The sequence below is a fragment of the Miniopterus natalensis genome, chromosome 8 (assembly GCF_054644295.1).
Source record: "Miniopterus natalensis isolate mMinNat1 chromosome 8, mMinNat1.hap1, whole genome shotgun sequence".
NCBI lineage: Eukaryota > Metazoa > Chordata > Mammalia > Chiroptera > Miniopteridae > Miniopterus > Miniopterus natalensis.
The window spans coordinates 7,542,019-7,567,461 of record NC_142088.1 but is presented as its reverse complement, the minus strand read 5'-3'; the positions used below and the strand labels follow the sequence as shown (position 1 = coordinate 7,567,461).

The 25,443-nt window shown below is 42.0% G+C and overlaps 1 protein-coding gene across 1 annotated transcript in view; it reads left to right on the top strand.

Annotated features, from left to right (window-relative positions):
• NYAP2 (neuronal tyrosine-phosphorylated phosphoinositide-3-kinase adaptor 2) overlaps nt 1-25,443 on the top strand; it is a 176,734-nt gene that overhangs the window by 105,564 nt on the left and 45,727 nt on the right. Inside the window, exon 3 of the mRNA XM_087819366.1 lies at nt 1,038-2,117. Coding sequence (XP_087675492.1) covers nt 1,038-2,117 — 1,080 coding nt within the window. The remainder of the gene's footprint in view (nt 1-1,037; nt 2,118-25,443) is intronic.

Genomic DNA, 25,443 nt, shown 5'->3' with positions numbered 1-25,443 from the left:
TTTTCTGGCAGAACTCTTCCTTGGGGTTCTAATGTGTCCGGGCAACGTATCTAATAAATTCATTCCAAGATAGGCTTTGGGTTATCATAAGAGATCTAATGAAGAAAAGCAGACACACACACCCTCATCAACAGTACCTGGAGATGCGGAGATTAACCTGTCTAGACTCCTAAGATTTTCACACCAATTTCCCCTCAAGTATCAGACCCATCTCTGTAGAAGTTATTTGTCTGAGCCAAGGCTGAGATCAAGCCCAGCAGGCTGGGACGCTTGCACCCCCAATGAAAGAAGGTGCGACTGCCTGCGGGAGCCACATCATGAAAGGGACCATTTGTGTTAACAGAAACTCTACCGCCCCCCACCCCCCCCACCCCCAGTGTCTCCCTGCATTCTCCGAGGTCAATCTTTATGAAATCTGTGATTGTTTCAATGCAGCATGTTTCATCGGAAGGCTCCTATTTACAAGTTCTGAGACAGAGGCACGGAGAGCCCCGGTCTTAATACATCTACCAGGGCTGGGTTATTAAAGTGAAGTTTGCGCTGGCCGGGCGTGGCTCAGCGGCTGAGCCGCAACCTAGGATCCAGGCGATGGGGGTTCATTCCCGGTCAGGGCACATGCCCGGGTGCAGGCTCATCCCCAGCAGGGGGCGTGCAAGAGGCGGCCGATCAGTGACTCTCTCATCATGGATGTTTCTCTCTCCCTGTCCCTCTCCCTTCCCCTCTCTGAAATCAATAAAGACATATTTAAAAAAAAAAAAAAATCTATGAGACCTCAGCATGTTAAAGCAGATAGTTGTTAAAAAGAAAAAAAATGAAGTTTGCAGATAAAGACCGCTGTTGTTCCGTGGTCAGCTTTTCCTAAACACGGGGGCCACCCGCCTCCCGCTGGATGTTTTTCGTCTCAGCGCCGCGCTGGGCATGGAGCGGGCGGCCCGTGCCATCGGCGCGGCGGGATAACGAGCCCCAAACGCGGATCCCTTCCCACTGCGTCCCCGCGGGATTCATCCATGTTCCTTTTCTCTCTCTCTTTTCCCCAGTCGCAGCCAAGCCGAGGCCCAACAGCGACGAGTACTCAAAGAAGGTGCCGCCGCCCAAGCCCAAGCGGAACCCGAGCACGCAGCTCAGCGCGTCCTTCGACGAGGCCTACCTGCCGCAGCACGCGGCCCGCCGCGCCTCGCAGGCCGGCAGCCCCGCGGGCGACGCCGAGGACGAGGAGCCCGTGTACATCGAGATGGTGGGGAACATCCTGCGGGACTTCCGGGGCAAGGACGACGACGACGACCAGAGCGAGGCCGTCTACGAGGAGATGAAGTACCCGGTCTTCGACGACTTGGGCCAGGACGCCAAGGGCGACGCGGACCGGCCGGGCTGCCCCTCGCCCGGCGCCCCCGCCATGGCGCCCGACTGGGACTGCGCCTGCGCCAAGGCCCCCGCGCCCTGCGCCTGCGCCAAGGCCGCCGCTCCCGGCGCACCCCGGGGCCCGCTGTGCGACATCCCGCCGCCCTTCCCCAACCTGCTGTCCCACCGGCCGCCCCTGCTGGTCTTCCCGCCCGCGCCGCTGCAGTGCTCCCCCAACTCCGACGAGTCCCCGCTCACCCCGCTGGAGGTCACCAAGCTCCCGGTGCTGGAGAACGTGTCCTACCTGAAGCAGGCCGGGCCGTCGCCGTCCTCGCTGCCCCCGCACACCTCGAGCCACCCGAAAGCGGACAAGGACCCGAGCGGGGCCCTGGGCCCTGCCGCCGCCATGCTGTCCTCGTCCCCGCCCCCGCCGTCCACTCTGTACCGGACGCAGTCCCCCCACGGCTACCCGAAGAGCCACTCGGCCTCGCCGTCGCCGGTCAGCATGGGGCGGTCCCTCACCCCGCTCAGCCTCAAGAGGCCGCCGCCCTACGACGCGCTGCACGCGGGCGGCCCGCCCCGGAGCGCGCCCTCCCGGCCCGTGTCTCAGGACGGCGGCAAGATGGTGGGCGCGCCGGTCGGCGCCCCCGCGGCGCCCGCCGGCTGCCGGGCCCGGACGCCCACGAGCCCGCTGGAGGAGCTCACCAGCCTCTTCACGTCGGGCCGCAGCCTGCTGCGGAAGTCGTCGGGCGGCCGCAAGGCCAAGGAGGCGGCCGAGAGTGAGTGGGGCGCGGGGGGGCGGGGGGCGACCTGCGGGCATCGAGCCCCGCGCAGCCGGGCGGGGACCTCGCCGCGGGGGCGGCTCTTCTTCCCGCAGGTGCGGCCCACGCGTGTGAAGGGAGCGACCGCTGTAGGTGAGATGGGAGGGCCGTGAGCTCTCATGGCTCTGGAAGGGCCGCCCGAGGGGGAATTATACATTCAGGCAGGGAATTGGGAGATGTTATTTATCTTCCATTCAAAGCCTGCTTGAGCTCATACGTGGTAGAGAACCTTTGCTGGAACCACAGCGATTGGGATGGAGTTTAGGACTTTGTTTTTTTGAAGCATCGTGAATGAGTTTCTGCGCATGCTCCGTGCGGCTGCGCTCCGAGCTTCACCCCAAACAGGCCCACGGCCTCCCTTCTCGGGCCCTGCTGGTTATTAGCGTGTTAGTCCTCTGGGGCTCTCCCTGGACCCGCCTGCATGGAGACTAGGGGAAAAAATCAGAGTGATAAGTAGGCAGTGAACATTATGTTTACCACTGGATGTCAGAGACCAGAGTGTCCGTATCTGGAGTCTGACCCTTTGTGAGCCTGAAATCATTCCATAATACAGAGTAAAGTCAAAACAGACCCAGTTTTCTCAATGTCCATTTCATTACAGGACACCGCTTTCCCTTGTTTAAAAATGCCTTAGGCGGCTACGTTGATAATTTATCATTTATATCTCAAAGGATCCCAGCACAGGATTTTGTTGTTTATTTATTCATAACAGTCAGACTGAGGGTGTTCCTTAAAGGGAAAGAAATCCTTAATACTTTTGATGATGAAGATGACAAGCCTTAGATAATTAATATTCATTGGTACTTATAAACCACTTATCTTGTCTTATTGTTTCTTTACCCAGAGAGATCTAGGAAAGCATTAGCTGCTTAAATAACTCCAACTCCCCCCCAAAAAACCTAACACATTTCATCTACAGGCAACAATTTGTAATTCGTTAGGCGTGTCTGGAGTTACATACACCTATTCATGTGTACATCCAATTATTTTTTTAATTATTTTAAAAATTGAATTAAAATTTAGGAACAACCAATTTCTAGAGCAGCAGTTCTCAGCTGGGGAGGTCTTTTCCCCCAGGGATATTTGGCAATGTCTGGAGACGTTTTTTGGTTGTCAGGACTGGGGATGCTACTGAAATTCTATAGGTGGAGGCCGGGGTTGCTGCTTAACAGCCTACAGTGCATAGGACAGCCCACTGCGCGCGCGCACACACACACACACACACACACCACATATAACACACAACACACAACACTATCTGGTCCTCAGTGTCAATCAGTAGTCAATAGTCTCAGGTTTGGGAGATCCTGATCTATAGTTATTAAGGCTTAAAGTTTCTTATAGATTATTCACGTGTTTTAAACATAGATCAGGTAAGGTTTTTGGAATAAGGTGAAGAAAAAAACATTCCTTTCAAATATGTAACAGCAAAATTAATAGAAGTTTCATCCTGGAATTGGTGGCATTATTGAATTTTCTCTTTTCCTACCAGTTTTGTTGGAGGATCCTTCACAGCTCCAGCTGGCAGCTATACCAATTAGCTAGAAAAAGTGTATGTAAAAGAAATGATTAACTAATGAAGTTATTTCAAGAAAAATCCATCTGTTAGAATCAGTCGGTGTGCTGTGTGTCACAGACTTCTCCAGTTGACTCCAAAATGAGCTTTATGTTCCTCTGAAACAAAGCTTGTCCATGCAAAAGTGACCCAGACCCTTTATAGCTTTAGGGGATCCGAGGAGTGAATTTCTCCCTATGTGCTGCTAACCAGGCATCAGTTCTTCAGAGAAAGGGCATGCCCTGAGTTATTTTTAACTTCAACATTTTATTTTGCATAAATGGAAGGGAGGAAGAATGCTGATGGCACACAAGAGTAATCCAATGATACTTCCTTTTGACTCTGGAAGAAGACAGAAAGACAGGGTCAGATGCTGACGCAATCATAGGGGCTCTCAGGAGTCTTCCTGCCATTCAAAACATAGATCCGAAATTGTTGATAACTGAGAGCTAACCTGTAACTACTGTTGCGGTATGCTCAGTGACACAACTTTCTCCTTCACTCTTCCCAGACAGGATGTGTAGGTACCATAGGGACAGAATAAGTGATATGAAGATATAACAGTCACGCCTCCTGAGTCTCAAGTGGTACTTTTTTAAATTTCAGGAATAAAAGTGAGACTGGTATTTCTATTCTTTATACCCCCCTGGCTTTCCTGGAAATGTCAGTTTTGAAAAGTTTCTGGTATTCAATTTAAGGCACATTTACTCCTATTTTAATTTAAAAAAAAATCTGTCACATGAAATTTATGCCTTCAACTCTTATTTTTAATAATCTATAAAAACACACCTAATTTAATAATTTCATATCTTAAAAGCTTACAACTCTTGATGGGGATAGGGCACCAGGAAGAGATAAAATAAGTCACTAGGGGTAGACTATGAATCAAGTTCATTTCACTTTACAATTTTCTAAGCATGGCCTTCACATTAATTGTTCTAGGAATCATTCTTTCCCCTGGTTGATGGGACATTGTAATGTTTATATATGAGGACACTTGATAGTCTCCCTAATGACAGTAATTTTGATTTGAATTGCTTATTAATATTTTTTAAATTTGTGCAGAAAGAGGGGGGATATGAGGCATGGGAGAAGTGGTAAACTTGTATTTTATTGCTGTAAATTTTTGTGTATACATGAGAAGTAGGGGAAATACAAATATGTTTTACAGTGAATTTGGAGACTCAAATGATAATTTTCTACCTATAATTTCTATCTTTCTTTCACATATATATATATATATTTTTTGTATATCTCTTGAGTAGAATTTTTAGAACACGTGGGTCATGAACGGGCTAAGGAAGGAGCCAAGGAAAGAAATGATGCTGGCCCGCCTGCCCAGTATTACTGCGACGAGAAGGCACAGTGGTGGGGCGGCGTTGCCACAGAGCCTCGTCATACTCAACAGTGTTCCCCCTTAATGGAGAGACAGAGCTGTCTCCTGCTAAGTTTCATGTTTCAGCCTTTTAAAAATACTCCCACTTAAGACTTTCAAATGTTATATTTTTGTAATTATAGTTATAAGTGGGATGAAACGAGTTTGGAATCAGATGTAACCTTTGCTTTTCCATTCACTTTGTAAAAAACAACAACACACACAGAAACAACATCCCTCAAAAAACATGCAAACAAAATAAAACCAGAAAACCATCCCCCACTCTCCCCACCCCTTTCACACACACACAGCACTCATGTCCTTTTCTCCTTTTTAAGTCACTTGAGGTCCAGCGATGCCTAAAATATTAGGGCAACTGATCAGGCTTACCTTTACGAGTTGAAATTTTGAAAGAATTTTAAATTTAAAGGAATGATTTTGGAAGAGATTTTTAAAAATACATTTCTATGTTTATTTATTATCCTGATTTTAGGAAAAAAAGGAAGGGTATACTAACATAATATAGCCATCTTCATGATTCAGAGTCATTGTTGTGATTACTGTTGTGTGCCTACTATGTGCCAATGCCCCAAAGGGTTAGCAAGGTGATCTGAACAGGGAGGCCTCACACAGTGGTGACTATCATTGTCCCTGCTCGTTTGTAAAGGCCGTGACACAGTGTTGACAGCTTAATTATTGTGATACTGGGATGTCCTCAGGGGCTATTAGAGGTTGTCAAGCTGACAAACCCTCTCCTGCTATATCATTTAAATTCACTTAAACTCTTATGTCTGTTTCTTGTGGTCTTCCTTCCCTTTTCCCCAGTAGTTTTATTGATGCCTGTACCTCTCCTCCCCTCCCCCGCCTTTCCTAGTCTCCTTTCAGTCTTTTTCTCATTGTATTATTATATCATGAATCAATTATGGACCAAGAAACCAGATACCCAAACTTGTCTGAAGAGACACTGTCATAGGGACTTTGTGACCTCTACTTTCAAAGGCCACTTGAACCCCTTTACTGAGTCTTGAATGACATTCTTGGATCATATCTGAGATGGTCAGAAATATCAACTTTCCAAGAACTGAGCTGTCCCGGGAAACATGGAGTGAATATTATTTTATTTTAGGAGGGCCTACACATTTTGTTTCATTTATTTAAAACATTACTTTTAGTAAAATTTAGCAAACAAAATAATTAAGGGCTTTATCTTACCTCCTTCTCATTCCTGTGAAAGGTAGGGGCTGACAGAGAGTGGGTAGGGACAAGTAGCTATAGTCCACCCTCGATATCTATGAGGGACTACCCTCAGATACCTAAATCCAAGGGTGTTCGAGCACCTTATATAGTAATAGTGCAGTATTTACATATAACCTGTGAACATCATTCCACATACTTTAAATCATCTCTAGATTATTTGTAATTCCTAATACATGGTGGGGCAAAAGTAGGTTTACAGTTGTTCCTATGGAAAATAATAATTAGTAAATAATACCAGGATGAACTCTCTGTTCTACTTACAACTGTAAGCCTACTTTTGCCTCACCCTGTGCAATGTAAATACTATGTAAATAGTTGTTATACTATGTTGTTTAGGGAATAGTGACAATTTAAAAAAAGGCTGTACATATTCAGTACAGATATAACCATCATAGACCTGACCAGGTAGTAAACGTCAGCAATGTATTTTTAAAAATATTCTTGAATGTATGGATGGGGAACCCATGCGCACAGAGGACGAACTGTATAGAGAAACCAAAGAGAAGAATAGAGAGTAGAGCTCACAGCTCTAGGTCTCTCATCTGCTGTGGAGAACGGGTGAGCCCTCCGCCTGTGGCAGCCACCAGCACGCATGTGGACTTTGGGCAGAACTTCCATGCGCACAGCAGCTTGGAGCTGCCTGGCCAGAGATGGGGCTGGGACTTGAACCTCTGGAATGCTGGGATTCTTTACAGGCATTTGGGGCTTGAGCTACACCCAGATGCCTGAAGAAAGCTCGGAGGATACCCTAAGGAGGATTCCAGAAAGTCTGGAAAGACCGAGGCCTCTGGGATCTGTTAAACATCACCGTTGTCAGGCCCCTCTCCTTATGTTTGCTGGTTGCCTCCCTGCTCAGGGTCCCACACTGTGGTCTCAGGCTGTTTTCTGCCTTAGCAAGGCTCCTTCCCACCCTCAGAAGGAAAATGGAGCCAAAAACTCCCAAAAAAGCCCTATGCAAAATGCTTTTTAGCATCGCCGTTTTTGTTCAGATTTGTGTTCATGTGTAGTTGACAGAATCAGGCACTTACCTTTAACATTTTTTAAAAATATACAGTTTCAAAAGAACACCCTGGCCTATTAAATTATTAATATTTTTAAAGCTAAATAAATTCTTTTCAGAATGGTGAGGTTAACTAGAGTGTATGTAAAATCCCTTGATTTTGAAAATGCATCTGACTTCTTGGTTAATTGGGACCCTGACATTGTCTGTTTTCCCCACTCAGTTTCTCCCAGGATTGAAATAGAGAATCACTGAAGAAGACATAATTTCATAAATAATTGCTCACCTTTCTGGGGGTACACTGCAGCTGCCTTTGATTGATGCAGGCAGACGTGTTTATCCCTCGTGTTTACGCTCTCTGCCTGCGGAATCTGTAAGTGCAATTGCTTGTCAGCAATTTAATCAGCAGTTCCCTCCGTTAAGTCTCTCTATTTCAGATTTATAAAATGCAGAAATATTTTCAATTCAGATATAAAGCTACAACAGTCTTTTTTTTTAAAATCAAGATTCCCTCAGTTGTATATAATTTTACACATGTGAAATATTCTAGGACAGATTTCTTTCCCCGCTATTGAATACCTGAAAAAAAATTCAATTTCTGATTTGCGTTTAATATCATGTGTTCCTCACACTTTGACATCTATAGGTAATTACAGATTAGGAATAAGTAGGGGGTTCCTATCAGACATATCATAACCCCTACGTTTGTCCTACATTCTAACTAAATATGATCTAGAGGGCTAGGACAGGGGCTGGATGGCACAAGAGATGGCTTCCATCTTAGCTCAACCATTAAAACGCTTTGAGACTTTGGATTAGTCAGTTCATCTCTTCATGTCTCAGTTTTCTCACTTTTCAAATGAAAATATTAGGTGCTAAAACTGTTAGTCTCCTCTGGCTGTGTTTGATGCATCTGTGGATTACTATATGATCTGTAGATCCCCAAATCAATGACCCTCTTCCTGCCTCTCAGGCTTTCTGACTGATGTTCTCTTTTGTTGAAAGGACTTCACCAGTAACTCCATAAAACAAAATCTAATCCTTGGATCCCTGCTAAGAGTCTGTCTACTGTTTTATAGAGTAGGTTTTTTTTGTTTGTTAGTTTTTTATGTTCTTGTCTACAAATTATCTTTCTTTCAAATTCTGAGAACACTTTGTACTTCTGCAGTGGTAAGTGTCTTAAAAAGTTTTCCCTGTCTTACCAATTAGACATATGGCCAGGGAAAACAAAGGCCATACCTGCTTATTATTTTAGTTCTTGTAACACCTGGCCCAGTGCAAGATTTCTTAAAGTTGAACATGATAAGTATTTATTGAACTTGTTGAATTAATAGGCATAGTGACTTAAGAGGGCTACTGACCTTGAAGAAATAAAAGCCTATGAGAAATGTTTGACCATTAAATAAAAAAAAAAAAGTAAGATCCTATGACTTAGAAAATTCCACACTCAAATCGATATAGTTATTCAGCCAAAAAGGAACTATGCTGATTGCTAAATTCATTGCTTGTGTTCTTAAGTGTCCTATTTTAAAGAACGCACATTTCATTCTAGGCAGATTTATTAGGGGAACAATATAAAGAACATAGCCATAGAGCATTTAAATGTACACCATTTTGTAGATACCAAATTGTCATCAGTTTCTGTATAGGTGACTGAGCTATGAAAATGAATCATTTTTAAAAGAAAATAATAGGAACAAACATTTTAAAGAAGGAATTCCAATCTGATTGACATTATTCTTTACTGAACTCAGTTAGCAAAGAGAGTAAAAAACACATTCAACTAAGTCATTCAACCTCATTATTGGAAAGGCACTTTGTAAATCCAGGGAGCTGCTATGTGACAGGTGGTCTTAAATGCCTGTGTTCCCAGGTAAGAATGAGTTTATGTTATGACACATTTGAAAAGACTTCTTTTTAACTCTCAAAAAGAAAATCTTTTTACAGAACTCAGTAAATGGGTGGCAATTCCAAATTTAATGAAATGTCTGAAGTGTGCATGGTATTTCCCGGTTGAAGCAAACTCATTTTTGTTGTTAGCTGATGGGAGCTAGGTTAATTAAGTGTTTCACTCCTGATAGACTAGCCAATCAACTGGAAAATCTGGGCTATTGCTATTCCCAAATGAAAAGAGTAAAAATACTAAGGGGAATCTGAGAGGGGAGGAGGGAGTGTTAGTACCATGGATTTTGCAACAGCACATCTTGTCTAGCAGGGATACCCAGAGTGCTGAACTTACAGGAGAAATGTTAAATCCAGAAGTCTGTAATTTTTGCTGAAAAATGATAATGGAGGGAAAACTCCCCCTTATATTTTATTTTGGTCAACTTTCAGTTACATTCGATAAACTATGTTATAGATGTGAAATGATATAATTAAGCCAGAAAGGGGACATCTATAATGTTTTCAACTACAAAGATAAAAAGAGAAAGAAAAAGGGATAGAAAACAAAATAATAGGTAGCAAGAGTCAGCAGGGAGAGAATGGGGGCATCCACGTATTGTCCAACCCCATATCCAACTATAATGCTGTGGGCAGTAATTTTAATGTGGCTTTGTTTCTATAACACAAATAAGAAACCTAGGTTCCCAAGAATTAGAAGGCTGGGAAAAGATTGAGATGTCAGCAGCTTCTGACAAAATGATCAGAGCCGAAGTGAAGCATTGCTCTCTCCAAGTCATCACATTCTGAATATCAAAGTTTCTTCTATATTTACAATATAGTTTCATTCTTTCATCAATTCTTTATTAACCCCTTACAATCATTAATGATGAGAGAGAGAGATCAAAGTGATGAGCTTTTTGTCAATTTGCTCTTAAGAAAAATCTCAAACCTAAAAAATTAAAACAGATTGCCTCACAGTGGTCCTCCTTCAGTTGATTGATGACCTCACTTTAAGCCTGCAGAATGCACTTTGGCTTCTAAACCAGGTTATATAAATTATCATTTAATGTAAACTATAATAAAATTGTCCATTGATGTTTCAGCAAAAACAGCTTGAATCCACATTCAGCCATGATTCTCTGCTTCCCTGTCATGGCCAAACCACTGAAGTGAACACTCTGGACTTGCTGCCTCTATTTCTTGTCAGCATTCCACCTTTAATTTTCTACAGCCCAGCTTCCTCTTCTGCTCACTCCAAAGTCACCCAGGGCTTCCTAATTGGTCTCTGGCCCTGGTCTCTTCCCACTCTTGGTTCTCTTCAGCATCACAGAATGTCTGACATTGATGGTTACTCTATCTAAAGACATTTGTCTTGGTTTCATGCAATATGACATCCTCATTAGTGATCCTTTTTGGGCTCTGTTGCCTCTGCTTCCTTTTTGAGGAGCTCTGCTCCTTCATTTCCATTTTTAATAAAAGCTCTTCTAACAACACCACTGACACAGGGCTCTAAATGTTTGCCACGCCAACTAAATTGTCAGCGCACAATACTGAGTCTTTGTATTGCAGCAACGAGCACATTTTCTGGCACAAAGTCCACTTAATGTGTGTTCCTTGAGTGAACAATGACTGTTGGACTAAAATGGATAAGCGTGTATCTAACTTCCACAATTAAATGTTAAGTTTTTGGGAGCAAAAACTATATATTAAGTGCTGATAGCCTCCTATGACTGTGTTTTGCATAGTTAATTTATATTTGTGGATTTATTGATTTTTCCAAAGCTAACATTTTTTTAATAGTAAAATCTAATAGAACTACCATGATTTCCAAATATTGAAAATAATCTAAGTTTTGTACAGGATACCAAGATCAACACTAATTAAGATGTTTCAGAACCAAACACTCCAAGGAATATCAATGGAGAACCCAGGTTTAGATGATTTTTATATAAGTCAGAAGGAAATCAGTCGTGTTACTGATTGGGGAAACCAGAGAGCACTCAGCAAGAAAAATGAAAGCAGGTATTCATTATCTAAATATTTTATAAAAGATTTAAAGTAGGGTCTCTGAAAAATAGCATGGTACAGATTTTCACTTGATGGTTCTGGAAGCAATATTAAGATATTACATTGTAGATAAGAAAACTATCAGCTAGATTGTATATGGTATTGAGTATGGCCCTTCTGCTCTTTAATTTCCAGGATAATATGTATCACCATTTCTATACTTTTGATTTTAAAAATTCCTTTCTTCAACCAGCTTAAAAAAAACAATCTCATTGTAATGGAAGGTAGATTGGAGAGCCTCAGGAGATACATGTATGGAAAAAGACATGGGAGTCAAATGTTCTTGGGTCCAAAGATGCATTAGCCTCTGAACAGCTGTGCTTTTAGGACAAGGCAAACTCTCCAAGTCTCAGCTGTTTTATTTCCATACTTGCCTCACAGGATAATTGTAAAAAATTAGAGAAAATTATGTAGAAAAAGACCTTGTAAAATGCAAATTGCAATTTTAACTGATGATTGACTTTTAGATATTTGTGGAAAGAATAGTTTATTAAAAATAAAGTAAGGTCCGAAATGAATTAAATTTTCACATTCCATGTTGTCTGCACAACTTTCTTCCGTGAGGCTTGTCTTGGGCAAAGGATCTGACACCTTAAGTGGATCATCTAGTACCTGATATGAGGACCACGAAGCGCTGGCGAGAATGTGAGCATTCTCCATTCCCACAGGAGGCAGGCTATTTTAAGGTTGCTGGATGATATCTAAGCATTGAGGGAAGAGGGACATCACACCTGGTAGAGCACAGTTGTCCTTTCCCTATAAAGAACAGCTCTGAAAACAGAGGCTGTCTTCATTGTACGAAAGGGTAGGCAACGTGACAATATAGTTGTGAAAGATGATTTATCAGCAAAAGAAAAAATTCAGTATAACTGGGTGAGTGATGTGTTTTTCAAATGTAATGAATATTTTTTATCTTTTGATTATAAGTGATTTATCTTATAAATGAAAGCTTTGCTTCCATAAAGGTATAGATATTAACCAATGAACAAAACAGAAAGCAGGAAGAAGCAAAGTACCTACTACAAAAAAATACTCAATACGCAGGTGGGAGGCAGTTAAAAGGTGATGTGTCGCTTCTAAGCAGATTCAAATAGAATCTCTTTTCCTTCTAAAGTGGTCAGTCATAATGAGAAAAAAAATTGAAGTTAGCATTTGAAAAATTCAACGTCAGAAAACAACAACAAACACTAAACTGCTGTATAGAAACGTGTGCAGTCAGAGATACAGAAAGCATGCTAACCTCCTAAATACAGATTAACTGGTTTAAGTAGGCAAGCTACAGAGTGACCATCCATAATAGTTCTCATAAATGAAAGGCTGCTGACACAGAAATAGCTGCTGAAATACTTCATTGTCAGTTTTCTCATTTCTTACTAACTTCCATGGCTTTCCTGGTAAAGTCTTTACACAGATGCTCATCAAGCAGAGGTTTGCTTCGCACATCAATTTTTAATATTCACCCTCTGAGTTAAATGAAACCTGCAGCATGAGGCTCCTCCGGTTAAAAGCAGCCCTGACCTACTTCCTTGTGAAATCAATGGGAGACTTACAAAGACTCACAAGCAGCTGGCATTTAAGGCCAGCTCCTACCCTGTGTTGGTGCAAAATGTGTGTTTCCCTGGGCCACCACATTCTTTCTTTCTTTTTGAATTTTTAAAGTTCTTGTAAGAATAGGGGAGACTGTGGAGGCTATGGAGCCCAGAGAGGGAAGTCGGCCTGTGAGCTCACATGGCAGCAGCATTTGTAGTGGCTTCCAATTAACAGACACCCCTAGGTCCAGGGCAGAGGAAGGGAAAGAAAGGCCTAAAAGGCACCCACTTGCATTCAAATATAACCTGCAAAGAAGCAAAACGGAATCTATCAGGATAAGGTTTTCAAACACCTGCGTTCCAAGGCTTTTGAAAGTAAGAACGACAGTATATGGTCAACCTTTCTGAAGACTTGTATGTCAGATACTTGAATTGCAGGCATGAAATAGGAACACAAACAAAACCAGCGAGACAGGAGACATCAGGACCGGGAGGAGCACGCTGGGCCTCCATCTGGTGAGGGGCTCCTATTAAAGAGCAAGTTAGTTCCCTTCAGGTGGTCATGTTCAGCCACAGAAGGGGTCCAGGTGTACCTCATGGAAGTGCAGGGTCAGCCTTATGCTAAATTGTAGATACTAAGCTACAGTGGGGTGAGCCTGTCAAATTAATAGAAGTACTGTTCGGTGTACGTATCTTTTACATCCTTGGTTAAGTTTATTTCCAATTATTTTATACTTTTTAAATTTAATATTTTTTTATTAATTTCAGAGAGAGGAAGGGAAAGGGAGAGAGAGAAACATCAATGATGAGAGAGTTGTCATTGATCGGCTGCCTCCTGCACACCCCCTGCTGGCGATCGAGCCCACAACTCAGGCATGTGCCCTGACCTGGGATTCGAACCCTGACCTCCTGGTTCCTAGGTCGATGCTCAACCACTGAGCCATGCTGGCCAGGCTTATTTTATTCTTTTTGATGCTATGGATACCTAAGTCTTTTAACTAGGTATGTGCATATGTTCAGTCTCTTATTCATTCAATGAATATGGGCAAAATATCTCCTCTGTGCCAGGCACTATTCCAGGTGCTAGAATCTTCATTTTGAAATGTCAGTCACGAATTCAAATGAAGATGAGAGGTACATTTATTCATAGAGACAGCGCCTTCTGAGGGCAGACTTGGCAATCAACAAAATTATTACAGAGATATAGTGAAGACGACTAGCAGCGTTAGAATTGAGCACTTAGGAAGGCGTCCTGTTTCTCTTCCTCCCTTGCCTCTACACTGTGCCACCTGGCCCTCCTGGCTGTGTCACAGCACTGCCCTGGGTTCTGAAGTTCCCAAAGCCTGGGCACCTGGGATTCACTCCAGCGGCCTGGGTTTGGAGACGCTTAGGAGATGACTGCTTTTTTGTCTGAAGCATCATCATAGCTCCATCTAAGGGATACGTACAGTACGTCTCTCTCCTTGTCGTCTTGCCATTTTTTTTTCTTCTGCTTTTCTGCTTTTCTTCCTATTTAACCCGTGAGCCTAATGCAAAACCATGGCTGTTGTCATTCTCTGTGGCCCCCTCCATCATTCAGGTTGGTTTTGCCACAAAGAAGTCTGCCACCAGGTAACAACAAAACAAGATGTCACAGTAATAAAAGGTCTTGGTATTGTCAGAAAGAAGAAATAACATCTAATTCAGGCCCTGGTTTGGTTTTTCATTTAATTTGCAAAATATGAAAAAGAAACACCTTTATTTCTGAGCCACTTTGTGACTGAACAGCTCATACATGCATTTTGTACGTGTGTGTATATAAAAGACGTGAAGAAAAAAGAATGACAGGAGCTGAAACGAGGGGACAGATGACATGCACTAACTAAATGGAAGTTGGAAAGAATGATAACACAGGAAAAGGGAGGGAAGGAAGGAGGGAGGGGGAAGCTAATGATATTGCCATGTGCAATTCCAAGAGAACTTTTGTATCTTACCTTCCTTGGCTCCAAAGGAACACGTGGAGACTCCCTACTCTCTGTTCTTAGACCATGAGTCCCATAGTGGGAGCTCAGCAAATACTTGCTAGGCTTTAGAAATGGTCTTTTTTAACTCCTTCATATTTACAAAGTGAAATCCAAAGAGCTTCAGTTACTTGAGCAGAAAATAATGTTGTGTAGATGCCCAATCTGAAACAAAGTCCCCTGAAAAGATTAAGATATCAACATTTAAATATATTTCTGTTGGTTTTGCCTATAGCCTTACTTGATCTTAACTATTTAAAATACCGTTTTGGGGGGAAATCAAATCTTGTTCATTGGAGACTTTACCCTAACAACTGTTGTTTCTCTCCTTCAAATTTACATGTGTATGTTTCCCAAAGAATGCCATTAAAATTTGTAGGTTGGCCAACAGTGATTCCCAAACTCCATTTATTTCTCTAACAATATATATTTTTTAAAAAGTATGTCTTTATTGATTTCAGAGAGAGGAAGGGAGAGGGAGAGAGATAGAAACATCAATGATGAGAGAGTCATTGATCGGCTGCCTCCAGCACCCCCCTACTGGGGATCCGAGCTCGCAACCCGGGCATGTGCCCTGACCTGGAGTCGAACCTCGATCTCCTGGATTGTAGGTCGATACTCAGCCACTGAGCCACACCAGCTGGGCATCTGTAACTGTATTTATCTAGAGAATTGGTGAATTAAAATCATCAAGAAATACAGTACTTTATATATTCAGTTCTGTAGCCATCAGTATATTTTCCCAGAAGGCTTAATATTCCTACTTTGCCTTTCTTATAAAACCGTAACAGCTATGACTTCTTTAACCACCCCCCCCAAATACAGCTATTAGTAACTGTGATTGCAACATCTAAGTTTTGCATTTACTTTGATAGAAATGAAATTTTCTTAGTACCCTTCATGATGAAGGAATTATTCTTCTTAGCATTTAGTGTTTCCTTCAGAAACTTTTATGAATGTTATTTTCAGAATTGCATCTTTTAGGAAGAATGGAAATGGTATTTTTCTTCCTATGCATTAATATTTTTAGTGCCTGAATGTCTGTTTCTTTTAAAGAAGATTAAAGCATTTTTCCATCTGCCTGTTAAAATGATTTGAGTCTTAATTAAAGTTGATTGCACCTGTGCATATATTCAACTACCCACACACCTCCCACCCACCAGTGGAAAAGCTTGTCATCCCTTCAAAAATTAAAAGAGGGAACTATGACCTTTAAAAGAACCTCACAGGCATAGAAAACAGACAATACTGAGAAGTATGATTTTTTTTTTATCTTAGATCAATGACTTGTTATCTTCTAATTATTATAAAAAAGTTGGTTATCTTTCTTAAGCGGCTGGTTTCCTTGTCATTTATAAGGCAGCCTAGCTGAACAAGCCAAATAAAATTATCAAAATTCAACACAGATTGGCACCCGCGCACTCACTGGTCGCTTGTGTGTGTGCCTCAGTGTAGGCAGTTCAGTCTTTCCTTATCTGCGAAGGTCACCTTAAAAGGTGGTGTAGTCAAACATCTTTCTTCTCCATCAATAAAATTTGTTTTCAAGGAATTCTAATAAATAAAAAGAGAGACTAGTTCCTTTTTCCTTTAACTCTTTTTTCCTTTCTCTTGAGTAAGCAAGGGTAATTAAAATGCTTTCGGCTAAAACAGGAAAATCCAGGGAAATAAAGGACCCAGCCAAATCTACAAAAGACTAATGAAACGTACATTAAATGTTGTTAAAAAATGTTCAATTAAGTCAAGAACAGTGGTTCTGAACTCTGACTTTATGTTAAAAACCTTGGGGAGCTTTTTAAAACCACCATTGTAAAGTCCTCACCCTCAGTAACCTTGTGGCCCTGGCACGGGTACTGTTTGAAAACTCCCCAGTTGTTTCTAATATGCATTTAGGACTGAGAAACTTTAGTATAGAGCATATTCTGGTATTTATCCGTAAAATCTTAAACTTCAGGATCCTGGAGCCCAGATGCTTCATTTAAAGATAAATAAATGAAGGCTCAGAAGGGGAAAGTGATTTACCCAAGGCCTCATAGCTAATTAGGGGCTAAGCCTGAACTACTACCCAGGGTCTCACTACCCCTAAAACAGCTCTGTTTACACCATGCAATGCTGTGGCTGGGACTTCCCAGATCACAGCACTCAGAGGTATGAACCCTCGGCACTTGGTTGCTGTGAATCCACACACTGAATTATTAGCACAGTTTTATATCCTCAAACAGCACCTAAGCCATTTCTATAAAAATGTGGCAGTGCGCCATGCAACAGGAGCTTCAGTTTTGATCCCAAATGCCTAATAGTAATTTCCTATGCATGTTAACTCAGTCTTGAGGATATGTAAAAATGTCCTACATTTTTACAAAGCCGCCTCAATTTATAAAATTTCTAGTAATAAATTATTGCTTTGAACTTTCTAGTCAGTCATTCTATTTCTCTCCTATTGTTCAAAGGGTTATTCTGACATCACCACTTGAAAAAAAATAGATGAAAACAGAAATGCTGTAGGGGCATTGATAGAATTCCACAGTTTTCTTTTGTCCTGTAGAAGAGTTAATTTTAATTCCTTACATCTGATATTTAATTGGTCACTTTCTCCCAGTGGCCCAGTGACTCAGCTCATAAAGCCAAATCCTCTTGAACATCTCACAAAAGGGCAACTCAGATTATAGCCATGGTTTCTGCACCCTCTTTATACCATTGCTACCTCTCCTTGAACTTGGCATCTTTGCTTCTGCATTTTGGCTGTGCGACTGTGCATGCAGTCGGCTGCATCTAAGGATATTTTGTATGTAAAGCCACCCCTCTTCTGTCCTATGGTATCAATTAGTTTGAAATCTCCTTAAAACAGGCCAAGGTTGTAGTTTTAGGAAAATCAGGCTTCTGTGTTTGAACATTTTGACCAAATATCATTTCTGTAATGTATTTAGGTGCACATGACTCACTTTCAACTGAGGAAACTAAGTATTTGATTTTAAGATATGGCCCCTTCTCTTGGTTTTAATACAGACTTTCAGATACCCAGTGTCAGCCAGATGATGGCAGAACCATTACCAAGGTCAAGTTTCCCCAACAATTAAATCCAGAGGTCTTTGTGCTGTGCCGGTCTCAATTCAGCATGACTGTGACTGGGGCCACGGGAAGGAGGAAGAATGTAAAAAGCACATATGTTCGAGTCCCTGTGCCCTCCTTTCTTTAAGAAGATTCCTTTTTAGATTGTTGGCTTTATGTTAATTTGCTGCCTCGTGCCCTACTTAACTCTATTGTCAGGTCTTCTATAACTGTTGGCATGTGATTTGGGGGTTTGTCAAAAGATACAGATATCTTAAGTCAAAATGTGAGCTTGACCCAGGTTATAAAGGTTTTATAACCTTAGAACTCTGTTTGTCAAGTATTTTAGAATTCTCTTTGTCCCTCTCAGAGACTTTTATCAGCAGTTTCTCTGTCAGATACGTGGAGAATTTGGTGTAGACAGAGTATGATGAACTTCAGTAAGGTCAGGTCCTAAATGGGAGAGAAAACGGAGGGGCAGCCATTGTTGTTATAGGGGCCGAGGAGAGCTGTGGGCATAAATATTTGATGTGGTAAATCATGGGGACACATTTGCATTTGTATGCACTATTTTGAAATAAAAAGGATTGTTGAAAAATAGGGACATTTTCCATAACTATGCTTTATTTTCTGTGTGCAGAGAATTGAATGTGGGTTCAGGGTAGGCATTTAATGAGTTTCCGGTATAACCTTGTCTAGTATTTCTCTAAATCTTGACACCAATGAGGTTGGTTAATAAAAAATAAAAAAAAAATGATTATCATTATTGAATAGAGGATAGATTTTGAATTCTAAAAAGTGATCTTCACCTAGTAAATAGTCCCAAGTTCATCTGCATTGGATGCAAACACTAGAAATTGTTTACAAGATACGCCTCAAAACATTTTCTATTTCTACATCTTTGCATCTATGTCGGTGCACTCCACTGAGAAGGATGTTTGAGAAGTTGATGGCATTGTCATGTTGAGATGGTGCTATCTGGGCTTCAGTGGCTTTCAACATGCTGCTAAAAAAAAAAAAAAACTGCTGCCAACAATGAGCCTCTGACCTGGGATAACTCCGCACACACCTTCCTTCTTTTGTACAGTTCTCCAGGCAGAATCTTCTTTTAACACTGATGACATCACCACGCCTGCACCTCAAAAATAAATGCAAACTCTATAGCCTGTCACTTAAAACCCTCCTTAACTTGTTTTTTGTCTTTTTCATGTAAATTCTGGTCCCCTTCTTTCCTAATATAAAGCTTTCCTTCCAGACAGGCTGAATTTATTATGGAGACTGAACCAATGTCTCTCCCCACCCTTGTTTTGTGCTAGTTTGTCAACCTGGAAGGTTGCTGTTAGGGTCAGCTGTGGGGAGGACAGGCCCAAGGGAAGAGTCACGTGTGTTGAACAGTTGGTATCCCCTGTCCCCCAAACTCACCCACCTACCCCCAGCCTCCCCTTGCCGTTCTGTGAATCACTAATGAAGATTTCTTCAAGTCCCAACCAGGAGAAACCACCTGCTCTAGCCTTTCATCGCCCCCCATCATCTCTCTGAGTTCTTTCATCGCCCCCCCCATTTCTCCGAGTTCTTTCATCGCCCCCCCATCATCTCTCCGAGTTCTTTCATCGCCCCCCCATCTCTCCGAGTTCTTTCATCGCCCCCCCCAATCTCTCCGAGTTCTTATCGGAGCTCAGTCCCGTGTTAGTTCCCGTGATCGTCTCCTCTGCTAGGGCCCCGCGTGGGCAGGGCCGCGGGGTTTGGTTCCCTGCCCTGTTCTCCCACCGTCACTGTGCGGGGCCTGCGCAATGTCTACACAGATGAAGCAAAGCATCTGCATTGGCCATGGGTTGAAAATAATAGGAATATATATATCCTTTTTGCACTTGACGTTTTAATCAAAGCAATCCATAAAATACGTTAGAGTAAACTGCTATAGGCGGCCTTGAAAAAATGGCCGGTCTTTGTTTCCTGACTTCTTTCACTGCTTCTGATAAATCCCCCGTGGTCGCCCCGGCGCGGGCTGCACGCGAACTGCGGGAACACTGACCCGTCCACAGCCGCCCGGGAGCTGCCGGGGCTCCGTTACCACTCGCGCCGAGGTGTCGGGGCTGAGCTGGGAGTGATCTCCACTGTCTAGACTGACATCTGATTTCTCCCAAATCTCAGCATATTAATTTCCCTGTTGACATAATCTTCAAATGTCTGAAAACAGAAAGGTGTTTTTTTAAATTCTTTTAAAATAAGATAAAGAGCCCGGCCAGGCGTAGCTCTGCAGTTGAGTGTCGACCTAGGATCCAGGCGATCGGGGTTCGATTCCCCGTCAGGGCACATGCCCGGGTTGCGTGCTCGTTCAATGACTCTCTCATCATTGATGTTTCTGTCTCTCTCCCTCTCCTTTCCTCTCTCTGAAGTCATTAAGATATATTTAAAACATATATATAAAAATAAAATAAGATAAATAATCCTTCTTAAAAAAACCCAAACTAAGAAAACAAAACGAAGTATCACTGATGCAGCTATTTGTTCAGAGAAATGCGAGTTCAAATCCTGCCCCCTCCACTTACCTCTGATTGGCTTTGAGCTTATCAACCAACAGGACCCTCAGTTTTCCTGAATGGTGAAGGCTGTAATTATCCACCCTTGAGAAGGCTACATAAGGATTGGAAATACTGTTTTTTAAAGAGTCTGATGTAGCATCTGACCCATCATAGCTACTGATTCCATGGAAGTTCCAATCACAATGAGCCGCTGGTGCTGTGAGCAATTGTTTAGAGCTGGCAAGCCTGCTTTTCCAACACAGCAACTACCATTCACTTTCCTTTCTACAAACGGGAAAACATTTAGGGGATTGTATGTTATTTTTAAAGCCAGGAACCTTGTTTAGTTCAGTCTCCTAACCAGGTGGCAGAAAAAAGTTGGATCCTGAATTTGCCAATGACCCAGAACAAATCATGAATTTTTTTTTTAAGTAAGGGGTCCATTTTTATTTTTTATTTTTATTTTTTTTAATCTTCACCTGAGGATAATTTTTTCCATTGCTTTTCAGAGAGAGTGGAAGAGAGAGAGAGAAACATTGATGTGAGAGGGACATACAGATTTGTCACCACCTGCATTGGCCGGGGTTCAGGGCCTGGGATCAAGCCTGCAACCAAGGTACATGCCCCTGGCCAGAATCGAACTTGGGACCCTTCAGTCCAAGGGCCAACACTCTAACCACTAAGCCAAACCGGCCAGGGCATGAATGTTTTTTAAAGATTCACTTTCTTAATTTATTTTATAGTTCACTGTGATTTGATTGGCAGGGAAATCAAACTATAAAAATCTGATCCGGGGAATGTAAAACATTGAGAAGTTTAAAGTGGAGGTATAGATTAGAACGGACGTAACGATGTTTTTGAAACTTCAGAACTATTTTGCTTCTGTAGGAACTTTGTATTGTAGAGGTATAACATTTTAGACTTAGGGGAGGATACTTAGAAATAATTTACTTCAAATCAATAATTTTATCTAAAAACTAAGTCTCTCTCCACAGGTCCTCTTGGCTTCTGCATTACAGGAACAAATGAAAATATAAATTTTATTCTCTGAGCAATTATCTCTTTGCTCTGAAATACTAGAATTTCTTAAGGAAAGTGTGGTTAAAATAGGTCAACACTTGAGCTACGCCTGGTGACTCCAGTGAAGGTTTTCTAGGTAGAGATTATTGGGCAATATCTCTACAATCCTTATAGGCCTTGATGAAAAAGGGGAATAATTACATAATCTAGACATTTAGTAGAGAGTTTTTAAAGACCAGACATGCTGTTTGAAACTCTAGTTATTAATCCATGACCATGAATGGGTGTTACTTCTTGCAACCACGGAAAGGAACTGTTGAATATAAGTAGTAAGCTCCAGCGACTTACGGCGAGAGGTTTCCTGGACGTGTGGCCAGGAAACCAACCTGTCAGAGCTTTGCTAACTGCTGTTTGACCTTGAGCAAGTTGTGTAAAGGATCTGAGCTGTTTTTACACCTATAAAATTATTAGGATTCTTTGCATATTCTATCTTACTTCAATGTGCCTCATCTATTTTATTATCTTATTAAATACTGTGCCTCATGTAATTCATTAAAACCAAGGTTTCACCCCATGTGCCTTCCAAACACAAACCTGGACTTTCTTTCCAATCTTATTTAAAGTCATGAAATCTCCGGACGCCTGAGCTATTTTTTGTTATTTATATTTAGAGAAGACTTCCGTTAGATGTTGAAATTGACATAACTGACCCAAATGACAGTTCACAGGAGAGAGAAGTGATAATAAAATAAAATAAAATAACATAACATAAAATAAAATAAAAATCGCCCCTGCTCCCTGGTGCCCTTTCATTGTGGAGACATGGAACCTTTGCCCTGTCTTCCCTGCAGACTCAGGAGATGGATTAATAGACCTGCAGGAGAGGACCCCCCTGCTTGCCTGCACTCATAGGTAAACTGTGTCAGGTTGCCTGGCTCTGATCAGCTCCAGACACTACAGTTTTAAAAGACACCATGACATGCGATTAGTGTCCAGGCCAGGGTGACTGGGAGAGTGAGAGCTCTAGCTCTAGAGCCTGAAGAAGATGTGACTAAGGAGAGACAGCCTCCCTCACTGTGAATTCTAAAGAGTGTTTACTTAAAAACCGAACGTCTAGTCCTGAGCTGCTCCAGAAACAGGACTACCAACAACCAACAAATGCTGGCTTGCGGAGGGAGGCCGACTTGAGCTCTCTAGAAGAGCTTTCTAGCAATTAAAGATGTTCATAGTTGAGCCAAGCTTCCCCATGAGGCGGGAACTCCTCCCTCCCTGGAGCTATCCTCCCAGGGCAGGGCACCATCCCAGCAAAGACCTGCACGCACCTTGCTTTTCCTGTTGCTATTGTGATTTCCGAGGGCCCTTTCAGCTCTAAAATGGGATGACTGAATCTAACACCCATCTGATGATGCCATTTAGTTCAGTGCCTCCTTCAGCGCTTCAATTGTATTGTCTTTTCTGCCTGATTAATCCGCCTTCATCACCTTTCATTAGTTTCCTTGTTCAGCTGTTGGAATAGGATGGAGAGACTTTTATCCTGCTGATTCTGCCAATAAGAGGGGACAATTCTGAAGCACTCATTGTGTCCCCAGGAAGCTCAAACACTCATCAGCAACATGAGCTTCAGTATCTGCTTTGCCAGGCACAATTAGAGTCCATATTTTGTAACCAAACCACAGATATAAAAGCCTCTTGTCTAAATTATCTGAATCATCTAGGTGCTATAGAAACAATGAAATGATATGACATATTAATCCTTTTAAATATTGCAACGACAAAAAAAAAAAGGAATCTTATATTCTATGAAAATGGTATTACTGGTCATATTTCCAAGTAATAGTTATTTTTCTAGGGAAATATCTTGTTTTCCACTCTATTATAGCAAGTCAATTAGAAACGTGTGTGTTAACAAAGAAAATAATGTTTGTTATAGTAACTAATTCATGTTTGTAAGTGAGGGTTATTGGTTTATGCCATGGTCCATGTGCTGTGAGATTGGAGAGGTGGGCAGAGAGCCTGTAAGTCAGGCCTGAGACGGGGTTCGACCCAGGAGTGAAAGACAATGAACTACCTTTCCTGGATGAAGCATTCATGAGTTCATTCATCCTGTCTGTTTTCAATAGGGACTATATTAGATATTGAGTCTCTAGTCTTAAGAAGCTTACAGTCTGGTAGTGGGATCACACATATAAATCAACAATTGCATGACCTTTCCAGCCAAAAAAAGAAGTTTAGAGAAAGGATAATGCTGTCAGTTTTAACACATTGGCACTCCCCAGAGAGCTATATGTAAAGGCCCATCAAGGCTATATTGTTTTCTTTGTCTCTAGAGCCTGCGAAGGATCTTTGGGTTGTGGAGATTTATAAGACTCCTCACTACCATTTCATGGTTGGGAGAGTGAATGTTCATGGGGAAGAGGGGTCAGAGATCCTGGGAAAGCTCAGTGTCAGGTGTAGGTCAGACCTGGCGAGGAAGGCCATCAGACCTGGGGAGCCAAGCAGTTACAGGTGGCCCAGGGCAGGGAAGGCGAGTGAGAAGCCAGAGAGTCACGTGCAGACCCAGAGACAGAGAGCGAGACGAGGCAGGGAAGGAGAGAACTCGGAGAAGGGACTTCAGAGTGAGCAGCATGGGGCATGACAGATTGGAACCCCAGAGAGAATATTTCGGTCATGGAAAGATGGCTCCTGGTCTCTTATTGTTATTTATGGTTCTTTAAACGTAAACACTGTAAGGAGTTCAAGACAATAAAACACAGAACACACAAGCTTAATGACAAATGTTATGCAATAATACATGCATTTTTCACAGCAAGATCTCAGTTCAAGATCCGTCTGCAATGTAAGAATCAGATTTTAGAAGAAAAGTCACCATTTGGTGTTTCATTGATGAGCAGAGGAGGAGCACACTCTGTGTAGCTGGCCCTGTGCTACATGCTGCTGGGGCTGTAACTGTCAAAAGAACTTAGGTTTTTACACAAAACTCTACCACTGTACCTAAGATTGATCTTTTTCAAGAAGGTTTATGTTACTAAAATATTTTTTTTCTAACAGGCTTTAAGGAAATACTGAAATAGATGGACCTGGATAAATATTTCCTATCCCTCTGAATAGATGTCTTTGAATTTCAATGTTTTATTGTACATATTTCTTAGACTAATGGTCCATTTCCATTTATCTCTTTCCAACAGTTAATTTGAAGATTTTCATATTTATTTTAATTAAATGCATGATGTAGGAAGCTGCACTTGAACATACAGGAAACCAGATTCATTCTCAAATAAAATGCTCAACAAATACATTAATGATTTTCTTACAGATTTTTCAGCTGTGCCTTCTATTTTGGAGGCAGATGTTCAGGTGTAAGTCTGAGTAGCACGATTTCTTCAATCCTTTTGTTCCACTTTTCCTAAATATACCTGCCAAAATTCACCAAAGGCTAACCTCTGGGACTTGAAAACAAAGAAGGAAGAAGGGAGAAAAAAGACTCCTTTTTGTTTCCATAGCACTGGGCCTTTAGTTGAGGTTTGAGACCTAAGGACACCTCCCTGGTATGTGCATTCCAGTCGTTGGAATGACAGCCAAGAAACTGAGGCAGGTGGAGGTGCCTGGACACACGCCCTCGCCTTCCCTGTTTAAAAATGCCCTGACCGCAAGACAGTGTTGGACCCGGGGCAAACTGTGAGCGTAGTTTTAGCATGGTTGGTTTCAGTTCCAGTGACAGGAGACTGTGTGTGTGTGTGTGTGTGTGTGTGTTTAAAAGAAAGTAAATATTTAATAATGATAGTGGAAACAAATATTGAAGTCAGTAAAACGTGAGCATCCCAGTGGTTGGTTTAACATCTGGAAGAGAGAGCGAGGTGAAACGAATGGGTCATTAGGCTCCGAGGCTGTGACGTGTGGAAGTCAGAGTACATTTTTCTTTGAAACTGTGAATAAACAGCTTGGAGATCATCTAAGATGCTCTTTTCTGATACTTGTTTTATTTCATTTGACTTAGGGCACCGAAAAGCAAATGTTGGTTACATTGTTTCGC